Here is an 18890-nt window from a genome sequence, read left to right as displayed (position 1 = left end):
TAAGTTTTCTTCGAAACTAGTAAACCAGTTTTTGTTCACAATGAATTTTTATGTACTATTTTCCTTACTTTTCTATCTTTAGTACTGTCTGAATTTTGAGTCATTAATTATAATGACGTTTAATTAATTGTAAATTCAATCGGAATGACAATTTTCACATTTTACAACATTGAATATTATAAAATCAGTAAAATTTAGAGTTTAGATAAATATATTTAAATAAATCCTTTACGTATTCTCTAAAACTCATTTGAACTTTACTGCACCACTACTTTTGTAATCGTGAGACAATTACGCACGACGTAAGATATGATATAATTACTTGACTAGATTTACCTATGGTATACAAAATGGCGTCTCGTCTCTGATTCCAGCTAACAGAAGAAAGGAAACAGTGGGGACGACCGTTCTAACTTAGCCTAACCTATTCTAGTAATTTGGTTAGTAAAAATTATGGTAATTTATTAGAATAGGTTAGGTTAGGTTAGAACGTGTGTCCCCGCTGTTTCCTTTCTTCTGTTAGCTGGAATCAGAGACGAGACGCCATTTTGTATTCCATAGGTAAATCAATCACTTACTTGTGTTATACCGCTCGTATATCGATTTATAACAGAAAATTTTTACTATATATTTACAGTTAAATGAATTTAATTTCAACACGCAATAATTAAAGTTTTGCGATAGAATATTTTATTCCAAAGTAATGAAAAACTATTAATTTACGGCAATGGCAAGGATACTTTATTATAACCGTTCTTGCGATATTCTGCTTTAAACGTTGAGAAATCTTTACATAAATTAGTTTAATTTTCTAAAATACTTGCGCTAAGTTTTTAATAAATATTATTTTTAAAATTATACTGTATTTTATCATAATGCTGTAAACAGGTTTTATGCATAAATATAAACTGGTAACTGAAGTGATTGTAAAGGAAGATTTCGTTATATATATATATATTTTCCTTTTAAAGTTAAACAAATTTCGCTTAAAATAACGAGAAAACTTGATTAAATTTATCAATTTTATTCAGATATAAATATGATGAAGAAAATATGTGTAAATTTACTAATCTTTTTATTTATAAACATAATAGGAAGTTTTTTACACGTGAAATGGCACATTCGAAGTGCTTTCCCTTGTTTTCTAAACAATGACTTTTTTACAGGTAAAAGTGTTCTACATTAACTTTGTTTTTCTCTGAAAGTTCCGTGTTTAAAATACCATCCGTTTTCAGTACGATGGTGTTTCGAATACGGCACGGCAGACACGTCTACTCAAAAAACAAAAATCTCCACATCCTAATGTTCATTGATGCGACGTTCCTCTTAAGATTGTAGCTATGTCATACGTGTATACGTTTACTGAATTGTTCTATACACCTTATGATCGAAAATGTAAGTTAAATGAATGAAATATGTATTGCATTATTTTTTGCAATAGATTTTAATCATTAAACGAGTCGTCAAACGAATTTATGTCCAAGTTGTTTAAATTTATTATTTTTTCACTTTGACTTGTTCCTTGAGAATAATATATCACAAATGTGGAACATTTAAATATTTTAATCGTGACCTAATGTTTCCCTAAAAATTTAAATGAAAACTTTCAAGTATTTTTTTCAAGAAATAATTATATTTATTATAGTCATAATATAAGTAATACACACAAATTTCTAATATCGTTTTATTACAAAAATTTTAAATTTATATTTATATAATATTTTGAAAAACATTAAGTGTTATTCTGTATTTGTGTTCATTACTTCTATCTTGGTAAAACAGGAATTCAGTCATTACAAAAAATACTGTCAACGTTGAAAATAAAGAATGAAAAGAATACAACCGAAAAATGTATACAATTTTAAATATTAATAGCGTTTTTAGTAAGTATTTATTTTATTCTAATATATAATCAAATATGGGCGCACTACAGTGTTTGAAAATTGAATATTCGTTACAAAACTAATGTGGAAATACGAGGGCACAGGGTCAATACCCTAGTTGTCACGTACACGTCGAGTTGGTAAAACTCGCCCACTTTGTATTTTGGATCGAGTGACCGTGGGAGGTGAGCAGATCGGCAGATGTCCTTGAATAGACAGGAGACAGGTTTAACAAATAAAACAAGCATTTATTATATTAGTAACTATAAGATACAGGATGCTACACCAAGTTCGATACATAGACAGGTTATATCCGGCTACTTGCGATTATATAGTGTAATATTTGACAGGAGTACTATCTATTAGCTAGGCCTATTTTGCGAAAGAGAGAGTGAGACAGTTCGCTGTCTGCTGATAATTACCTCTAATGTTGGAAAAGAGCTATATGCTGCAATAAAAGAAGCATTTTTGACAGCTAAGTGTGAACTTTTTCACTGACTTGTTATTACAACTGGTCATATCCAATCTGCTTCATCGTTTCTTCAATCGGGGATATTTATATTTCGAAAAATAAAACAATTAACAACAATTTTAAAATCACCTTTAAAATCCGTGTGCTCACACTAACGAAGACGATCATACATCACGAATGACGTTGCATCACAGTTATTCGAACAATTGAAAATTAATTAATGTAAAGGAAAGTAAACGGTAATATAATTGTTTTATTACGACTGTGTTACTCTAATAACGAAAGTACTAGCAAATAAATAATTCGTGTATTTACTATTCAATAAAATTATTCATTTTTTACAGTTGTAAATAATTGACGATAGGATTACGGATTTAAAAACATTCTCGAACTTATCACCTGGTTTTTGAAATTAATTTATTTTCAAATACTAGAATATTCAATCTATTTTAATATTCTTTAGAAGCAAAGTTGTAAATACATAAAACCAAGTTCAAGGAAAACTGCTGACAAACAATTAAACATTAAAAGAAGTTTTGTCATACGTTTGTGTATTTTTCTAGAATAGTAACAATGGAAGTTCTATAACATCTTAAATGCGTATTTTATAATAAGTTTGGTGTGTTTAGGAAATTAGAGAAAGCAAGAAATAAAGATATTATTTCAATTGGAAATTTCGAAATGTAAACAGATAGTATTGTGGAAGATATATCATTGGCATTCATCCCATTTTACATTTACTTATTACAGATCTTCATAAATAAACGATGTATAAATATAGAATCGTAAACACAATTCTATTCATTTTATTTTTACCTTTGTTCGGTAAGTATCGCGCGATTTACTATTTAAAGCTTGTAAACTGTGTGAGCCTTTGAGTATTATTCTGTCATACTGGAATCGAATTACTTTTTGTACATAATATAATTTATAAAATTTTTACATTTCGATTTATTTATGTTAATTTCAATTTAAATGAGCGCATTGATATCATTGTTTTAGTGATGTAAACATGAAAGACGCGGACAATGCAATTGAACAAGGTTTGTCAGAATACATATTAGTAATAGACAAATTCTCATTTGTTAGCGATTCGTATTTGTTGTTTTTTGATACGTAGTTTATTCATTTAATCCGAAATATTTAAAATATAGTAGAGAATCGATTATCCGACTACGATTAACCGACTTATCGGTTAACCGATCGCGTTCTAGTCAGCAAATTCAAATGTCCGCTAGTAATGTGGCGCTACAATATTTGGTTATGTCTTGGCTACATTAATATTATTTTTTTAAATTATTGCCTGTTAAAGCTGGCAGCACTGGCTCGACTATGAAAGGGAGGATACTATTTAAACCAGGCCTAATACACTATACTAATAATGTATTTTTTCATACTTTTCGGTTATCCGAGTTTTCAGTTATCCGACCAACCCCAGTCCCCAATTAAATCGGATAATCGATGCTCTACTGTACTTAGTGAAAAATTACCAGTAAGAATGAAGAGTTTGGTTCCTCCTGCGAGATGAAATGAGGCAAAAAAAGAAATGTGTACAGGATTAACCGAGGGAGATACATTTTCTCAGTGTGTTATATCGTCACGAAATTTTCGTTATGAATTGTCTATATTTAAAACAAGTGTCTAACGTTATTGTTGTACGACTCACAAAATACTGTATAATAAAATAGAATTAAGTTCTTCTGTTTAGTAATTCGGTTCGATTTGCTTGGCTCACTTTTTTCACTATACACAATTAACAACGAGAATATTGTGACGATCGTAACGAGGTAATTCATTATAAACTGCTCTGCTAAATGGACTCGAGTGCATAAAGCGAAGTTTAGTTTCTATACACATTTCGAGTAACTTCAGATTTAAATGCATACCTGTAAATTCAGAAGGGATAGACTTCTGTAATAATGATTATAACATATGCGAAAAATTGTTCATTTGAAACGTTCAATAAGTAATCATAGCTGTGATTCTAAAATACTTACCTGTTAAATATTTATGAAATTATTCAATTTAGGTATTGTGTATGATCGACGGGATGCACTATGTTAGAATTTTATGTTTTCCGTTTTGATGGAAAACCGATCTTCATAGAAGCAGTCGTAAGTAAATGAACATATTGTTGTAACTGTTAAAATTAGAGAAATTCTGTATCATGTACATTTCCGTTCTGTATCTGCCATCTGTACATTTCCGTTCTGTATCTGCCATCTGTACATTTCCGTTCTGTATCTGCCATCTGTACATTTCCGTTCTGTATCTGCCATCTGTACATTTCCGTTCTGTATCTGCCATCTGTACATTTCCGTTCTGTATCTGCCATCTGTACATTTCCGTTCTGTATCTGCCATCTGTACATTTCCGTTCTGTATCTGCCATCTGTACATTTCCGTTCTGTATCTGCCATCTGTACATTTCCGTTCTGTATCTGCCATCTGTACATTTCCGTTCTGTATCTGCCATCTGTACATTTCCGTTCTGTATCTGCCATCTGTACATTTCCGTTCTGTATCTGCCATCTGTACATTTCCGTTCTGTATCTGCCATCTGTACATTTCCGTTCAACAACAACTCTTCTATAATCTAAGCAAGTTTAAACGGATAATGTAAATCATAGGACAGCATTATTGTTCCGAGATTATTGTTTCGGAATCATTAAATATAAAAGCAATCAGTAAGTTAATTTAAAAATGTTGTTATTTATTCCGTTATAAAAAGCAATTTGTGAAATTATTGTTTACTTTATTGAGATTTTCACTTAATACTTTATAATTTTTAAATTGTAATTTATTGTCCTATTAAATAAAGTTTTTCTGTGTTTTAGACAGAACCCGTCATTTGAAGATATATTCGATATTATCTCCTGACGAACTATTTATCGTCGAATAATAATAAATAAGACTTTTGTGTTGCACTTCATTTGGTGAGTGTTATAGAAATTATTTTTAACTATTATTTTAATTAGTTAATAACAAAATTCACTTTAACGTAGATAATTATCATTACATGATTTGATATTTGTTAGCATTATAAAAACAAATAAGTGAAATTACAGTATTTACCTGTAAAGTCTACGCTTTACTGCACATGTAAAATGTAAAAAGAGCAATTATTTTTCAAAAATTCTAACATTTTCAGATTAACAATCGAAAGATTGTGTTGAATTAACAATAGGTTTTTAGTATAGTAACGTGCAAATGTAAATGTAAAAGTTCGTTTATATCAGTGAAATATTTTAAGAATGAATTTCTTAAAATCCAAATCTTGCCCATACTGTTTACATTTTCAAAGTTTTGTACATATACGCTCAGAATGTCTATTTAATACATTCATTATTGTTACTTTATATATTTTGTACAGCCTGTTTGATTTTATTTTAATAGGATATTCAATATATTTTGACTTTTCTACTATACACTGATTAATTTAACGAACAGAAAAATGATTTTAAATCTTACAACAGCTATAACATTTGTGGCAAATAAGTGGATGGTATAAATCTTGTTTTATTTATGAAACTCCAAATTATTACACTAGTTAATAGATTATAAGCTGGGTAGAAGTGGAAATAACAATATCTGAAACATTCCACTCTATTCCTGTGTCTTGTTATGAAAAACGTTTAGCTATATTAATACAACTGCCATTAATATAGAACTTCTATTAATGTAATATTATAGAATTGGCCGCAGAATTAGAATGTATTCCTTCTTTCAATCGTAAATATATATCGAATTTCTTATATGATAATATATAGTAACAACGAACTATTGTATGCTTCTGAACATAAATCGCGTTTTCAGTTGATCGTGCCAACGTCCTATACAGGTATCTGGAATTATCAGTCTAAAAGTTGTATTGTACTCAGAATTGTAAACTCTCTCTCTCTCTCTCAGTAGAATTTAGGTTTGCTTAGACTTGGGTTTAAAGAAGTAGTTAAACGCGTGAATTTCAGCTTTGCTTCGAAAAACGGCACTTCTGTTATTGTCATGTTTTCTGACTCGCTGGACCCATTGTAATGACATCTGTGTTTAAATTAAATTTTGTTAGTTATCAATTGATCATCCTGTCTTATTTCGGAGACAGGGCACTTTTTCGACTTACCGATTACCTCTTCACCCGACAGCCCTCCTAGCCATCCATTGACCGAGTGAGCAATCTCCACCAGACCGTTGCCGTTAAAATGGGTTTAGAATTGACTCTCTATTCCCAGTTCTTCACATCTGTATAAAATCATTAATGCAATGTAAAGTACAGTACACCTATCAACTTCCTATAAAATTTACTTTTCAAGTATTTGTTATAGCCTTCAAATTAAAATACAGTCAAACCTGTTTTTATGCGGGGAATAGGGACCGCATTAAAAAAACGCATTAAAAAAAATCTCACGAAACTTCACGAATGGCTGTAAATAATAGTTTTCGCGACACAATTAAAAAAATTTTTTTATGCGGTCAACAGGGACCGCATAAAAAAAGTCTCACATAGAAAATAACCCAAAACCGTACGAAATAGAATTTATTGACAACAGATGTCAGCACTTGACTGCATCGTCTGGTCTATCGTCTGTTTTACATATTTTTGTCCAGGTGGTGTTTTGTTGACTTAAAAAGTAAATTATTTCATTTTTCGCATATTCATGCAATAATATTACTATAATAAGTGCATTTATGCTATAATAAGTTTATTTAGCTATAATAAGTCAACGTAAGACATGACGAATCGCACGAGACTAGTCGCCAACTATACCGCACAAATTAAAAATTCGCATTAAAAAAATCGCACAAATAAAAATCGCAGATAAAAAGAGCGCATAAAAACAGGTTTGACTGTACTTAGTTTTTATAACCTTTAGTAATAAAATGTTTGTATTTTGATAAAGAAAAAATTTCGTTGTTACTTAAACAAACGTGTTAAAAATATTTTTCTTTTTTCATAAAAATGTTTTAGGTTAAATTTACCTACGGTGACCAAAATGACGGTCAGTCTCTGATTCCAGCGAACAGAAGAAAGGAAACAGTTGGGATACACGTTCTAACCTAACCTATTCTAATAAATTACCATAATTATTACCAACCAAATTATCAGAATAGGTTAGGTTAGGTTAGAACATATGTCCCCACTGTTTCCATTCTTCTGTTTGCTGGAATCAGAGATGAGCCGCCATTTAGATCACCGTAGGTAAATTTAACCACGTTTTAAAACATCTGAAATGGCTTTCAAACGAATTTGAACAGTACCCATCAAGAAACTTCTTTACCGTATTTTGTATGCGTCATACGATAAATTTTCTTGTAAAATTAAATTTCATTCAATTGTCAAAAGTTGTATTTTGTACAAACTCGTGTTAACGATTTTGTACAAAATTCTGATAGCAAGTTGTGATAAATGAACTCTTAAAAATCTTCTCACTGAACTCACGACAAAGATTAAAAGTTATACTTTAGAGAAGACGTTTGAAATAAAATTTCGTTCTTCACAAAGTAAAAATTTACTATTAATTTATAATTACTAACACTTTTACCTAACACTTTTAAAGGTTGATTTATGGCAAATTATTTATATAAGACAATTCAATATTGTAATACCTAACGTTTTAAAATAAATCCTATATAACATTTATAATTTATATGGTTATTTATTGATAGGATTTTATTCAAAATGAATTAATTTTTATTCAACTCTTTGACTTTTTTTAAGCATTACGACGTTATTCAAGAATGAAAAATTACAACAGAACGATTCCAGTTGAACCTCTCTTTTTCGAAACAGTTTTCACTGCTGATGCTCTGAGAAATTTCTTCCGCACATACTGGCATTATTCCATTTACATATCCATCTTCTATATACTGGCCATTAAGATCCTTCTGCATTACATGAAAGATCGACCTCCATATAACTTCAACCGTGCATTCACCATCTGGAATGGCATGTTGGCTCTTTACAGTATCTGCAGCACGATTAGATTAATTCCAATTATCTTCGAACATGTTAAACACTCTACTTTTTACGAAATAGCTTGTGACAAAAGTCTTATAGAAAATACACCGTCGTATTTGTTTTGGGGAACACTGTTCGTGTTTTCGAAACTTTGGGAATTGGGAGATACGATTATGATAATACTTCATAAAAGAAAATTGATGTTTCTTCACTGTTATCATCATCCTACTATGTTGGTTATGTCATGATACGCTTCGTACAAAGAACCATGCTATCTATCGATGATTGTCTTTGTTAATCTGTTCGTACATTCCTTGATGTATACCTATTTTACTGTAAAATGCATGGGGATTAGGATTTCATCAATGATAGCCATGTTTATTACGGGAACTCAAGTTGCTCAAATGTGGTTTGCGTTATTGCTTACATTTTGGATTTATTGGTTGCTCTTAAATGATCATCCATGCGACACTCCTTTGGATATTTTAAAATACTGCTTTGTTGTAGCTTTGTCATATTTGGGTCTATTTACTCATTTGTTTTATAAATCTATATTTGCAGATCAAAGGTATATGAAAACAAAGATAAAACACAATAGTACGTTGTTTCATGCTATTGATACAAAATTTCATTATTAAAGATATTATTAATATAATACATAATAAATAATAAATGATATGATATGCTAATAAATAATAATCATACTTCTATCGAATCGTTTGTATTATAATAAATACAGTCAAACCTGTTTTTGTGCGGTCTTTTTCTGTGCGACTTGTTTTGTGCGATTTTTTTTATTTCTGTGATTTGTTTTGTGCGATTTTTTTGTGCGGTATATGAAAATTTCAATTAAATTGGAACATAATTGACTCCTGTAAAATTTTTTAAAGCTCTATTGGATGTTTTCTATGACATCAGCAGGTTTTTTCATTTTTTATTCAGTAAAATTTTTTTCTCATACGTTTTTTTCGGTCCCCTCTCATTTTAATAGCATAAAAATCATAAATATCATGTTATATTTGAACAGATGCGGTAAGTTAGCACCCCTCCAGCTTTAGAACTGCGGGTGTGAAATTTCACGCCTTGTTAAATGGAATAACACTTCCTGCAGCTATATTTATCAAATAAAATCATTTTTTAACGATTATTTTTAACTTATTAATGTTAGATTCGTATATAAGTGGAAATAATTAATTAATATAAAAAATAAAATTCTTAGAGGATTTTTTTCCATTAGGGATTGCAGAAAAAGGCCCAAGGAGTTAAAAAAGCAATTCCTAGTTATTTCGTACGGTTTTGAGTTATTTTTTACGTGAGACTTTTTTTATGCGGTCCTTATTCACCGCATAAAAAAATATTTTTTTAATTGTGTTGCGAAAATTATTTTTTATAGCCACTGTTGAAGTTGCGTGCGATTTTTTTTATGCGTTTTCTTTTATGCGGTCCCTATCCACCGCATAAAAACAGGTTTGACTGTATTTAAAATTTGTAACACCGAAATTGTAAACGAATATTTTATAATTTTTAATGTTTAGTTTTTATGTTTTATTGTTATCAGATATTTAAAATGTTTATTACTAGCTATTTTACACTTTTACTTTCATATATTTATTTTCGTGTATCTGAGTTATATTGTTATATGGGATGGAAATCTTGTGTTATATACACACATTCACAATTGTAAAAATTAAATAAATACACAAGGTTCTTTGTGTTGCGTTATTATTTAAAAGTTCGTTTCGTTTAGAGGTAATTAAATTTTAATTTTAATTGACTTTCTATTCGAACTTTTTCCAGTAACTTTCTGGAACAAATTGAAATTGTTAGATACAATTTATTAATCAATAAGTTCAATTCGCTTAAAATATTATTTTTAAAAGTTATATTTATTAAAGTTTAACCCATGCAATTTTAACACTTAATAATACATTTACAATATATTTTAACTTACCTGTAAGCAAACTTTTACGAAACTCGGCAATTCCGTTTACATCATTCTATCTTAGATAACGTCATAAATTTATTCCAAGATTAACGATTGGACTTGTATATATCAATTAATTTTCGACTACATCCGATTTGCTGGGGCTTACAGGCAGCACCATATTTTGGCAAAAACTTTAGAAAACAAAAACGAAATTTAATTCTTAAGAAAAAGGATAAAATTTAAAAAATTATATATTTTATTAACTTAATTATTGCGTCAATGTTATAAGTAGTAGTGTTCGGTACATTTTGATGTATATTTCATTTATAAGATTACATAAGTAATATTACATTTTATAAGAATACATGTTTTTAATTTTCTTTCTCGAATTTTTAATTTTTCTATTATATAAACAAGAATATTACAAATATCATGTGAATTATTAGCATGATATTTCTTAATTTACTGTTTGATATTTCAAAATATAACACCAAAAAAATGTGATTTTTGAAATCATCAATGAAATAAGTACTAAAAACCGTGGCTTAATTAATCCACAATTTTTAATACTTAATTTTATTATAATAATTTAATGCATTGATTAAAGTATATATTAAGTACAGTATTAATTAAACACATTTCAAATCATTCAGGAATCTGTCGGAATAAATTATAAGCATATCGAATTAGAGTGCATTTTACTATTTTCTTTTTAAGAAAGTAATAGAAAAGAACGATAAAGTGGTAAATGCAGTTTCTGTAACATCATTCTATAGTCGTGATATTTGTCCTTCACGCTATAATAAATACATTCTACTAAATGTTTTTGATATTGTAAACAAAAACTTATCTCGTGTTACATGTCAATTGCACAGTTATTCACAGTGCTTAAACACAGTAATATAGTAAAATATCAATAATCTGAAACATTCAGCCGTTTTAAGTAAGCTCTTGAGATTTTTATTCGTACTTTTATGTTATTAGCGTTACGCAATTATTATTGGAGGATGTATCAAATGGCTAGGTGTTAGGAAATGTCAAATATACAGTTTTTAAACAGTATTATGTTTTATTCGGTTTTTCTTTTATAGTGGACAAATTGATGCAATACGATGCTTTATGAGAAAACTGTGTTGTCCGGGAAGACTTATTATAAACTGGTCCCTATTCATGTTTTACACACGTGAAGAAGACCCGGAAAACTTTACGCGGCCGCACATTTATCAAATGCATATTTAAGAGTAATTACAATGTTTAATGGTTTGTTTCACACAGGTATTTATGTATTCTGATGAAAAACAAGTGGCAATTATGTTTAATTATATTTGCAAATACACAAAAAGATAATGCCGAAAAATGTCCTAAAGGGTGTTTTTTCGGTTTACCATAAAAATCTTGTAAAATGTTTACAAAAAATTCGATTGAAAATTCCTTTCAAATTATATTACATTTCTATTCTACGTTAATGTATTAATATCTAACGTTATGAAGAGGATTGACATATTGATGATTGTTATAATATTTTTTCATGTTTCAATGTATGTAGGCTATATTGTGTATACACACACTGAATATGTATATAAAAAATACAACTATAATTTTTCAAGTACAATTCAATATCTATTGATCTATACAATACTAGGAGCCTGGGACGCCCCCTAGTGGGCGTTTTTTACAAATTTCATGATAATTAAAAATCATTATTTAGTGTTATTAAACATTCTATAAATACTTTAAAATAGTTTAATTTGTTTATTTACCTTCGCTGGTAACATTCGCTAGGGCGTTGCTAGTGGGTGTTAATTTAAATAATAATTTATATTGTTAATTTAAATGTTTGAAATATGACAAACGATAGGGGCGCCTCTAGTGCCCGTTTTTGGCATACCGTTACGCGAACGGACGGACGGCCGGACAGGCACGCGTTCAATGGGTTATATGTATAGATATTAACCAAATAATAATGTATTGGCCAAATGAATAATAATAATTTATATTGTTAATTTAAATAATAATTAAAATTGTTAATTTAATTTGAATGTTTGAAATATGACACACGATAGGGGCGCCTCTAGTGTCGGTTATCAAACGGTTACGGGACGGACGGACAGAAGGACGGACACCTGTTGAATGGGTTATATATATAGATAACATAATATACAATTTGCCGATATGCGAAAATAAAAGTTACAATGATAAATATTTATCATTTTACATGTTCACGTAAATTTGCTTTAACTAATAATAGATAACATATTTTTTTTTTACATTTAACACCTTGAAAAAATATAGGTACTTTACAAATAATACGTTTGATCTTATTTAGTCTATTATCATTAATACAACTTTATTTATCTGATTAAGTTTTCATTTATTTTAATAGATTTCACATATACATTTAATACATTAAAAAACAGGAAAATACAAATATATATTCTAATTTTATCGATATGTTCTGACTTTCTTGCAAGGTTATTCGTGTCTAGAGTGAAAATATCATTATTTACAATGTCTATCATGACATGATCACTTGCAATCACTAACTAAAAAAAACATGGTAATGAATCTCCATGTAGTATTTTATAACAACAACTAACAAAGCAAATAGAGCGTGCATTGCTATCAAAAGCCCCAATTCATAATTAATTACATATCTAAACACTACGTGTAAAATCACTAAGCATGATAAATGAAAAAAATGTATAATTTTTTATTGTCGAAAAATGAATTAATGTTTGCTGTTAGAAGTAATAACGAATTGAACTTTGGTTAAAATACTATAAACTGCTAAAACACTAAAAGCTTTTTTAAGTTGACAGTATAATATGTCGAATGTTTTACTGAATAATTCACTCTCTTTATTCCAATAAATTAATTTTCTTTAATTATCCGGATTAAAATGATATTACACTGAATTGTACACATTGTCTTGACAATCGGATCTTAGCTTCGTGAGCGGATACCCGAAAATAAACATCTGGTTACGTGGTCTTGACGTTCTGTGTAAATCAGGTTGAAACTCGCATGTTCGAATTAGTACTTGCACATCCCTCGCGAAAATGACAAAAACGTCAAGAAACAATTCGAACCCGCACATGTGAGGCCAGCAAACATAAATGTCTGTTTTGAAAACATGATTTCAATGTTTTACCTAAAGACGAAACATAATTTGTCATAGGTATTAACATAATTAGAAATCGTAAACTCGATTAATACATAGTACGCGACGTTTTTGCAATTTCTGATTGGACGAAAATTTTACGTGATAAATTTTCATCAGGAAAACCACGAACCATAGATAAAGTTTTAAATTTCCGGCTTCTGACAACATCGAATTTGCCAGTTGTACGCAAAGGATCTTGCAAAATCATAAAGCCATCGTGAAATAATAACAGTAAATTTATCGTAAATGCAAAGAACGTAATGTAATTAAAAAATCTAAACGTGAAGTAATCTGTAATTAATGTTCATTACAAATTTTATAACCAAGAGAAATGACTTTTACATTAGTTGTTAATTTGCATACGTAGTAAACTACTAACATCTAATCTTGCTGATAATATACATTGATTAAATAAGCAGTAAACTGAAGATTTAAAGGCATCGGTAAACTTTTTATTCATACAATAAAGATGGTGTAAAACTGAATTAGTTACTAGTTCGTATTTGAATCCCTTCTGACCACTTACCGGTAACGGCTGGTAAAACCGTATCCCCTTGTCCGCTGGATGGGTTTTTATCGAGTAGCGAGGGGTTGAGAAAGTCGACAGGTGTCCGTGCGAGCAATGATAGACAGGTTCACAGGTTAAATAAACAAATAAAGAGTTTATTATATAACTACTCTAATTTACAGCAGAATACATAAAGAATTAAATGATTAAATGCATAAATGCGGATAACATATAATCTTATAGGAAACGGCGATCAAATTAGACGCTATGCCGCGTGTCTAACCCTAGAGTGGGAGAGAGAGTTCACAAAGGTTTGGCTCTAAAATATACCTCTACTTGCCGCAGGATGACTGTATGCACAGCTCGTTCGGGAAAATGGAAGCTGGAACAGTCCTATGTCTTCTACCGTTTCCCTTATGGACAGGACCAGGACAAGAGACACTTGTACCAAGAATAACTTCCTGTGACGATCGCCCTGAACTTCCTGTGACAATCGCTTTTATGCGAACGTCATTGGCACTGAGACAACTGGTCGTTCGTCGTTACGATAACCAATTCGCAGGGTGCGCGATGACTTGCAATTTCTTTCTGAATTGTTGATGCTAAAAGTTGACATCTGATCCATTTCGTAAGATCGTGAAATACAGTGGAGAGTCGTTAATCTGAACCCCGGAAATCCGAATCGCCGGTAATCCGAACGATTTTCAGTCGGACTGTGTCGTGCTGAATCGAACGTTTTTGATACTAGATTTACTTCTAAAGTATAATTTTCATGTTTTTATATTCTTCAATATATTTATTTTGTTTGTACAAAATAAAGAAATAATTTTTAACGATACGATAGCCTCGATTATTATTATAAAAATTTTCGTTAGGCTTAAAATCGACGAAAATTCAACACGAAGCGACAGCAACGAGAAAAATTCAACACGAAGCGACACGCAACGGAGAAAAATTTGAACATCGGACAGGTTAATATATTTTTTGGTACATAATCGGTAATCGGAACAAATCACTAATCTGAACAACCCCAGTCCCCAATTGATTCGGATTAACGACTCTCTGTAGTTTTGTTTCTCTTCCACTGATGTTCACAATTCCTTCGAAAAAATCATTTAACAGTAAAACTCAAAAATTTACGCCCTTAAACCCTTAAACTTCCAGGATACAACGGGAATAAAAATTAATACATTTGAAATCAAAATTTGCGTGTGGGTCTAAAGTCTATGGTCCGATTTCTGGTTGTGAGTTAAATAAAAGCGACAGAACATGATTCTGTGAAAGTAGAGTGTGTTCCGAAATGATCCAGCCACTCTGAAATAATGACATTGAAAACAAAATCAGATGCAAATTGCAGAAGAGATTCCTATGACAAAACGTGTTCTTAATGTCATTACTTGGTGAATACACAAGCTTCATAATTAACTTTTAATTAGTCACTGTTGCCTTAGTTGATTTAACTTCCTACAATTTTGCCCTATGAACATCTCTTCCTTCGTATATTTAGTAGTTTTGAAGTTAAAAGGATTTCATTGTGGTGTGGTGAATAAGAATACAATAGGTATATTATTCGTATATTTTACCATTTAGATGAAGTCGTTAATTAAAATGACATCATACAATGATTTGTGAGCTCTAAGGTTGGCTTTACTTTGCCGCTAGACTTGTTACACTACCACAGGACATCAAATTAGACATAGAAAAACACTATGTTATTCACAAAATGCATTTTGAAAGTGAAGTCTCTAATCAGCTTTTTCGATTTAACATGTCTGTTGGATGCTTTAAATATTACAATATTAAACACGAGATAAAACAAAATTTTACACGATTAGGTTAGGCTGATACAATAACACCATAATAAACAGAGGTACTGGTCAAACAGTAAAGTAGTGAAAATATACATTGTAAAAACAAAATACTATGCAGATACACAGTAACACGAATAGAGTAACGAAATGATTGGAAGTACATTCCAGAATAGCCGTCACCCTTTCCCCTATCCGTTTTCACACTTCTCGCCCCTCCACCCACGCCTTTCAAATGACATCATACAATTGCTACATACCGAAAATATTGCTACATTTGTGATCTTAATTTCACACAAACATATTTTTGATTAATAATGACACATTTTTTGTTGATGTTTTGTAATATTTGATAAAATATATTCTCTAAACAATACTCAATCATTTCCTGAACATTTCAAATTTAAGTAATGTAAGCCACTAATACAGATTTAATAAGGTAACTTTCTCTATAATTTCAAATGCTAAGAGCAGTATTGTTAGAATGTAAGAATGAAAGAGGACTTTCAAGTATACAGGTTGGACGTTCTTTATAGTAAACATCTCGGATTTGCAGTAGCATGTTGAATACGGTATACAAAGCTTTATATGTCTGAAAAATAAACAAAATATTTTGCATATTATAAATAAAATATACTACAAATTTAAATATTTTAATAGTTCCATGTAATCAAATCAACGCCAATTTAAACACGTTATTAACACTGTTGTTCAGATCACCATGCAATTATCACATAAGAAAGCAAATAATATACATCGTTTACATTAAAGCCTATTGGTTAGTTCACATTGAGCGCGATTCGCTGGCAAAAGAGCGAAAAAAAAACAAATAACACGTCAGACATGACGTAGTTTTCGGTAAATTTTCTCATTTCGCGAATCGCATTAATGTTTATGACTGTCGAGCCTTTTCATTAGCTAAATTCGCTATGAATCGTATTCTCGCTTGTTGTCACGTAGTTCATGTTTGCAAGATGGCTACAGAATCTACTCACGTAATACAGATATAATTCACGGTTCTGAATTAAAATTCCTCTCACCAAGCATCGTTTTTTTACGTATGTTTTCTTCTCAATAAATAAATAAAGATGGTGAGCAATAGAATACCAATAGCAGACATTTTGATTTACAGATGACGTTTTCTCTTGCTTGCAAATGATTGACTGCTTAAAATTTTCAATCCCTTTTTCGCTTTTCTCATTCGCTTTCGCAATTCGCTTAGCGTAAAATAAATTTAAGTAAATCATAAAATTATGATTAAATAAATTTTAACTGTATTGTTTGTATATATAAACGATTATAGTTCCTTTATAAATGTATAGGCTGTAAGATGTAGGATACGAATAAAATACTTGCCTGTACTGGCGTTTGTTTTGAAAATACAAAACAATCGCCGCAACTAAGTCCAATATTCGTTCTTTGAAATTTCTTCATGAAGTTTAACATCTGAAACAAATATTATTTTATAAATAAACATAAAAATTTGTTTTATAGAATTTAAAATATACTTTTATTCGAAAGATTTCTTTCATACTTTAAGTTTAATTTCCAACGGTAAAATACCAGCTCCCAACTTTCTTATTTCTTGAAACGAGTCATAAGCCTATATAGACATAAATACATATTATAAAACAAAGGAAATATACAGATTATCTTACAGTATTTATACTTACTGATGCACAGAGTTGAGCAAGAGCGAAAGAACCAATAATGCCGAGGATGATGCAAATTATGGTAGTAATACATATTATGATATGTATATACATATGAAATGATAAACCCCCAAAGATAGTGTTGTAAATGAGAAGAGAAATACAAAACAGAAGCATTCCGTATTCAATAAATACATATTCGTTCCATTTGTCATTTAACTGTTGAAGAAATTCGCATAATTCTACGTGCTTACAAATGATTTCGTTAACATTTCTTTCGAGCCGAGTTGAATTGGTTTGTTGTAATTGGACAGACAAGGCATCAAATCTTTTTTTAATTGCAATTCCAAGTATCATACAAACAGAGAGAAACCATGTCCATACAGACAATTCGAATATAGTGTATATTATATAGTATTCAACGCAGAGAAAAGCCCTGATAGAGCTTGTTCGATTTTCGAAACGTCGGATAAGAAATGAGCTGGTAAAAACAGCTGAACCTAATACGATACAATAGCAATATATTACGAAATAAAATATTAACAACTGATTTTTTTCTAATTTCTGTTTCTCTCCATAATAACTTGATGTTTTAAGTTCCATTGAGATTTTCTTTCGTCTTCCATATTGAATTGTTAAACTACAAATCAACGAGTTGCATGCAAATATTCCTTTCATAAACATGGTGATATCTCTACTCTTACCTGTTGTCTCCATGGGACTACAAGCAATGACGTTGTCTTCGGTCGAAAGCGTGTGGATGCAGGTTAGCAAAAAATGACCGAAAATAATAGCTTGAACAAATTTTGCATACAGAGACATGATTTTTGATTGTTTCGGAGTCAGTTGATGGCATTTACAGCGCTCGAAGACAATGTCTCCACACAGAAGGGATACGTTACACGATGGATAAAGTGTGCAGTAGAAGCAGTCTTCGGCCATTCTTCTAATTGATCTAAATTTGTTATAGGCCAAATATATTAGCGGCATATTAAAATTAATATAAATTATAATAAAAAATTTTACCTTGAAAAATTAATTCTTTTATGGTATGTTATACAGTATACAATAAAATTACAATTATTTAATTATTTCTAATCTCTTGCAGCTCAGATAGGCAGCATATCCAAATAATTGAATTTTGTTGTTTAAAATTATTATTTTTATAACGAAGTGCACTTATGTACTTGCGTACATAATTACGTGCAAGTTGAATATCAAATGCAAAGCTTTATTATTTTTCACTCGCATTATTTAGGAATGGATATAATGAATTAGGAATAAATCATTACATCCATTAACATTTTTTCGTAAATTTTGTAAACATTAATTAATATGGAATTTCTTAATGTATGAATAATGCATCTAGGAATGTTTATGAATTAAAAATATACATGAATTCATTATACTGATAGAAAAATTCTTTTTAAAGCACAGTATGGTAAACATCAGTTTTAAATTTGTAAATTACTCTTACAGCATAAACGGTGATTTATCTTCGAACACATTAGCAATGTAAATAAAC

At 30.1% G+C, this 18890-nt stretch overlaps 1 protein-coding gene across 1 annotated transcript; it reads right to left on the bottom strand.

The window, feature by feature from the left end:
- Positions 1-10879: 10879 nt before the first annotated feature.
- LOC136971105 (uncharacterized) lies at positions 10880-18307 on the bottom strand. The gene is made up of 4 exons (XM_067265584.1): positions 17387-18307; positions 17248-17316; positions 17070-17159; positions 10880-10891 (listed from the first exon to the last, which is right to left on the bottom strand). Exons 1-4 carry the CDS (start codon positions 18305-18307, stop codon positions 10880-10882), a joined length of 1092 nt encoding a protein of 363 aa, XP_067121685.1.
- Between the last annotated feature and the right edge of the window lie 583 nt (positions 18308-18890).

This window comes from Centruroides vittatus, unplaced genomic scaffold (assembly GCF_030686945.1).
Source record: "Centruroides vittatus isolate TY-2023 unplaced genomic scaffold, ASM3068694v2 contig_2322, whole genome shotgun sequence".
Taxonomy (NCBI): domain Eukaryota; kingdom Metazoa; phylum Arthropoda; class Arachnida; order Scorpiones; family Buthidae; genus Centruroides; species Centruroides vittatus.
Note: the sequence above shows the minus strand (reverse complement) of the source record. Positions and strands in the feature narration are given on the sequence as shown.

What these genes read in the sequence shown, in the direction of transcription:
- LOC136971105 (XM_067265584.1), bottom strand. Translation starts at nt 18,307, where the DNA reads ATGGCCGAAGACTGCTTCTACTGCACACTTTATCCATCGTGTAACGTA. An exon ending in TTGCTCAACTCTGTGCATCA is followed by an intron (nt 17,317 to 17,386) that starts GTAAGTATAAAT and finishes ATGTCTATATAG; the next exon opens with GCTTATGACTCGTTTCAAGA. An exon ending in CGTTGGAAATTAAACTTAAA is followed by an intron (nt 17,160 to 17,247) that starts GTATGAAAGAAA and finishes TATTTGTTTCAG; the next exon opens with ATGTTAAACTTCATGAAGAA.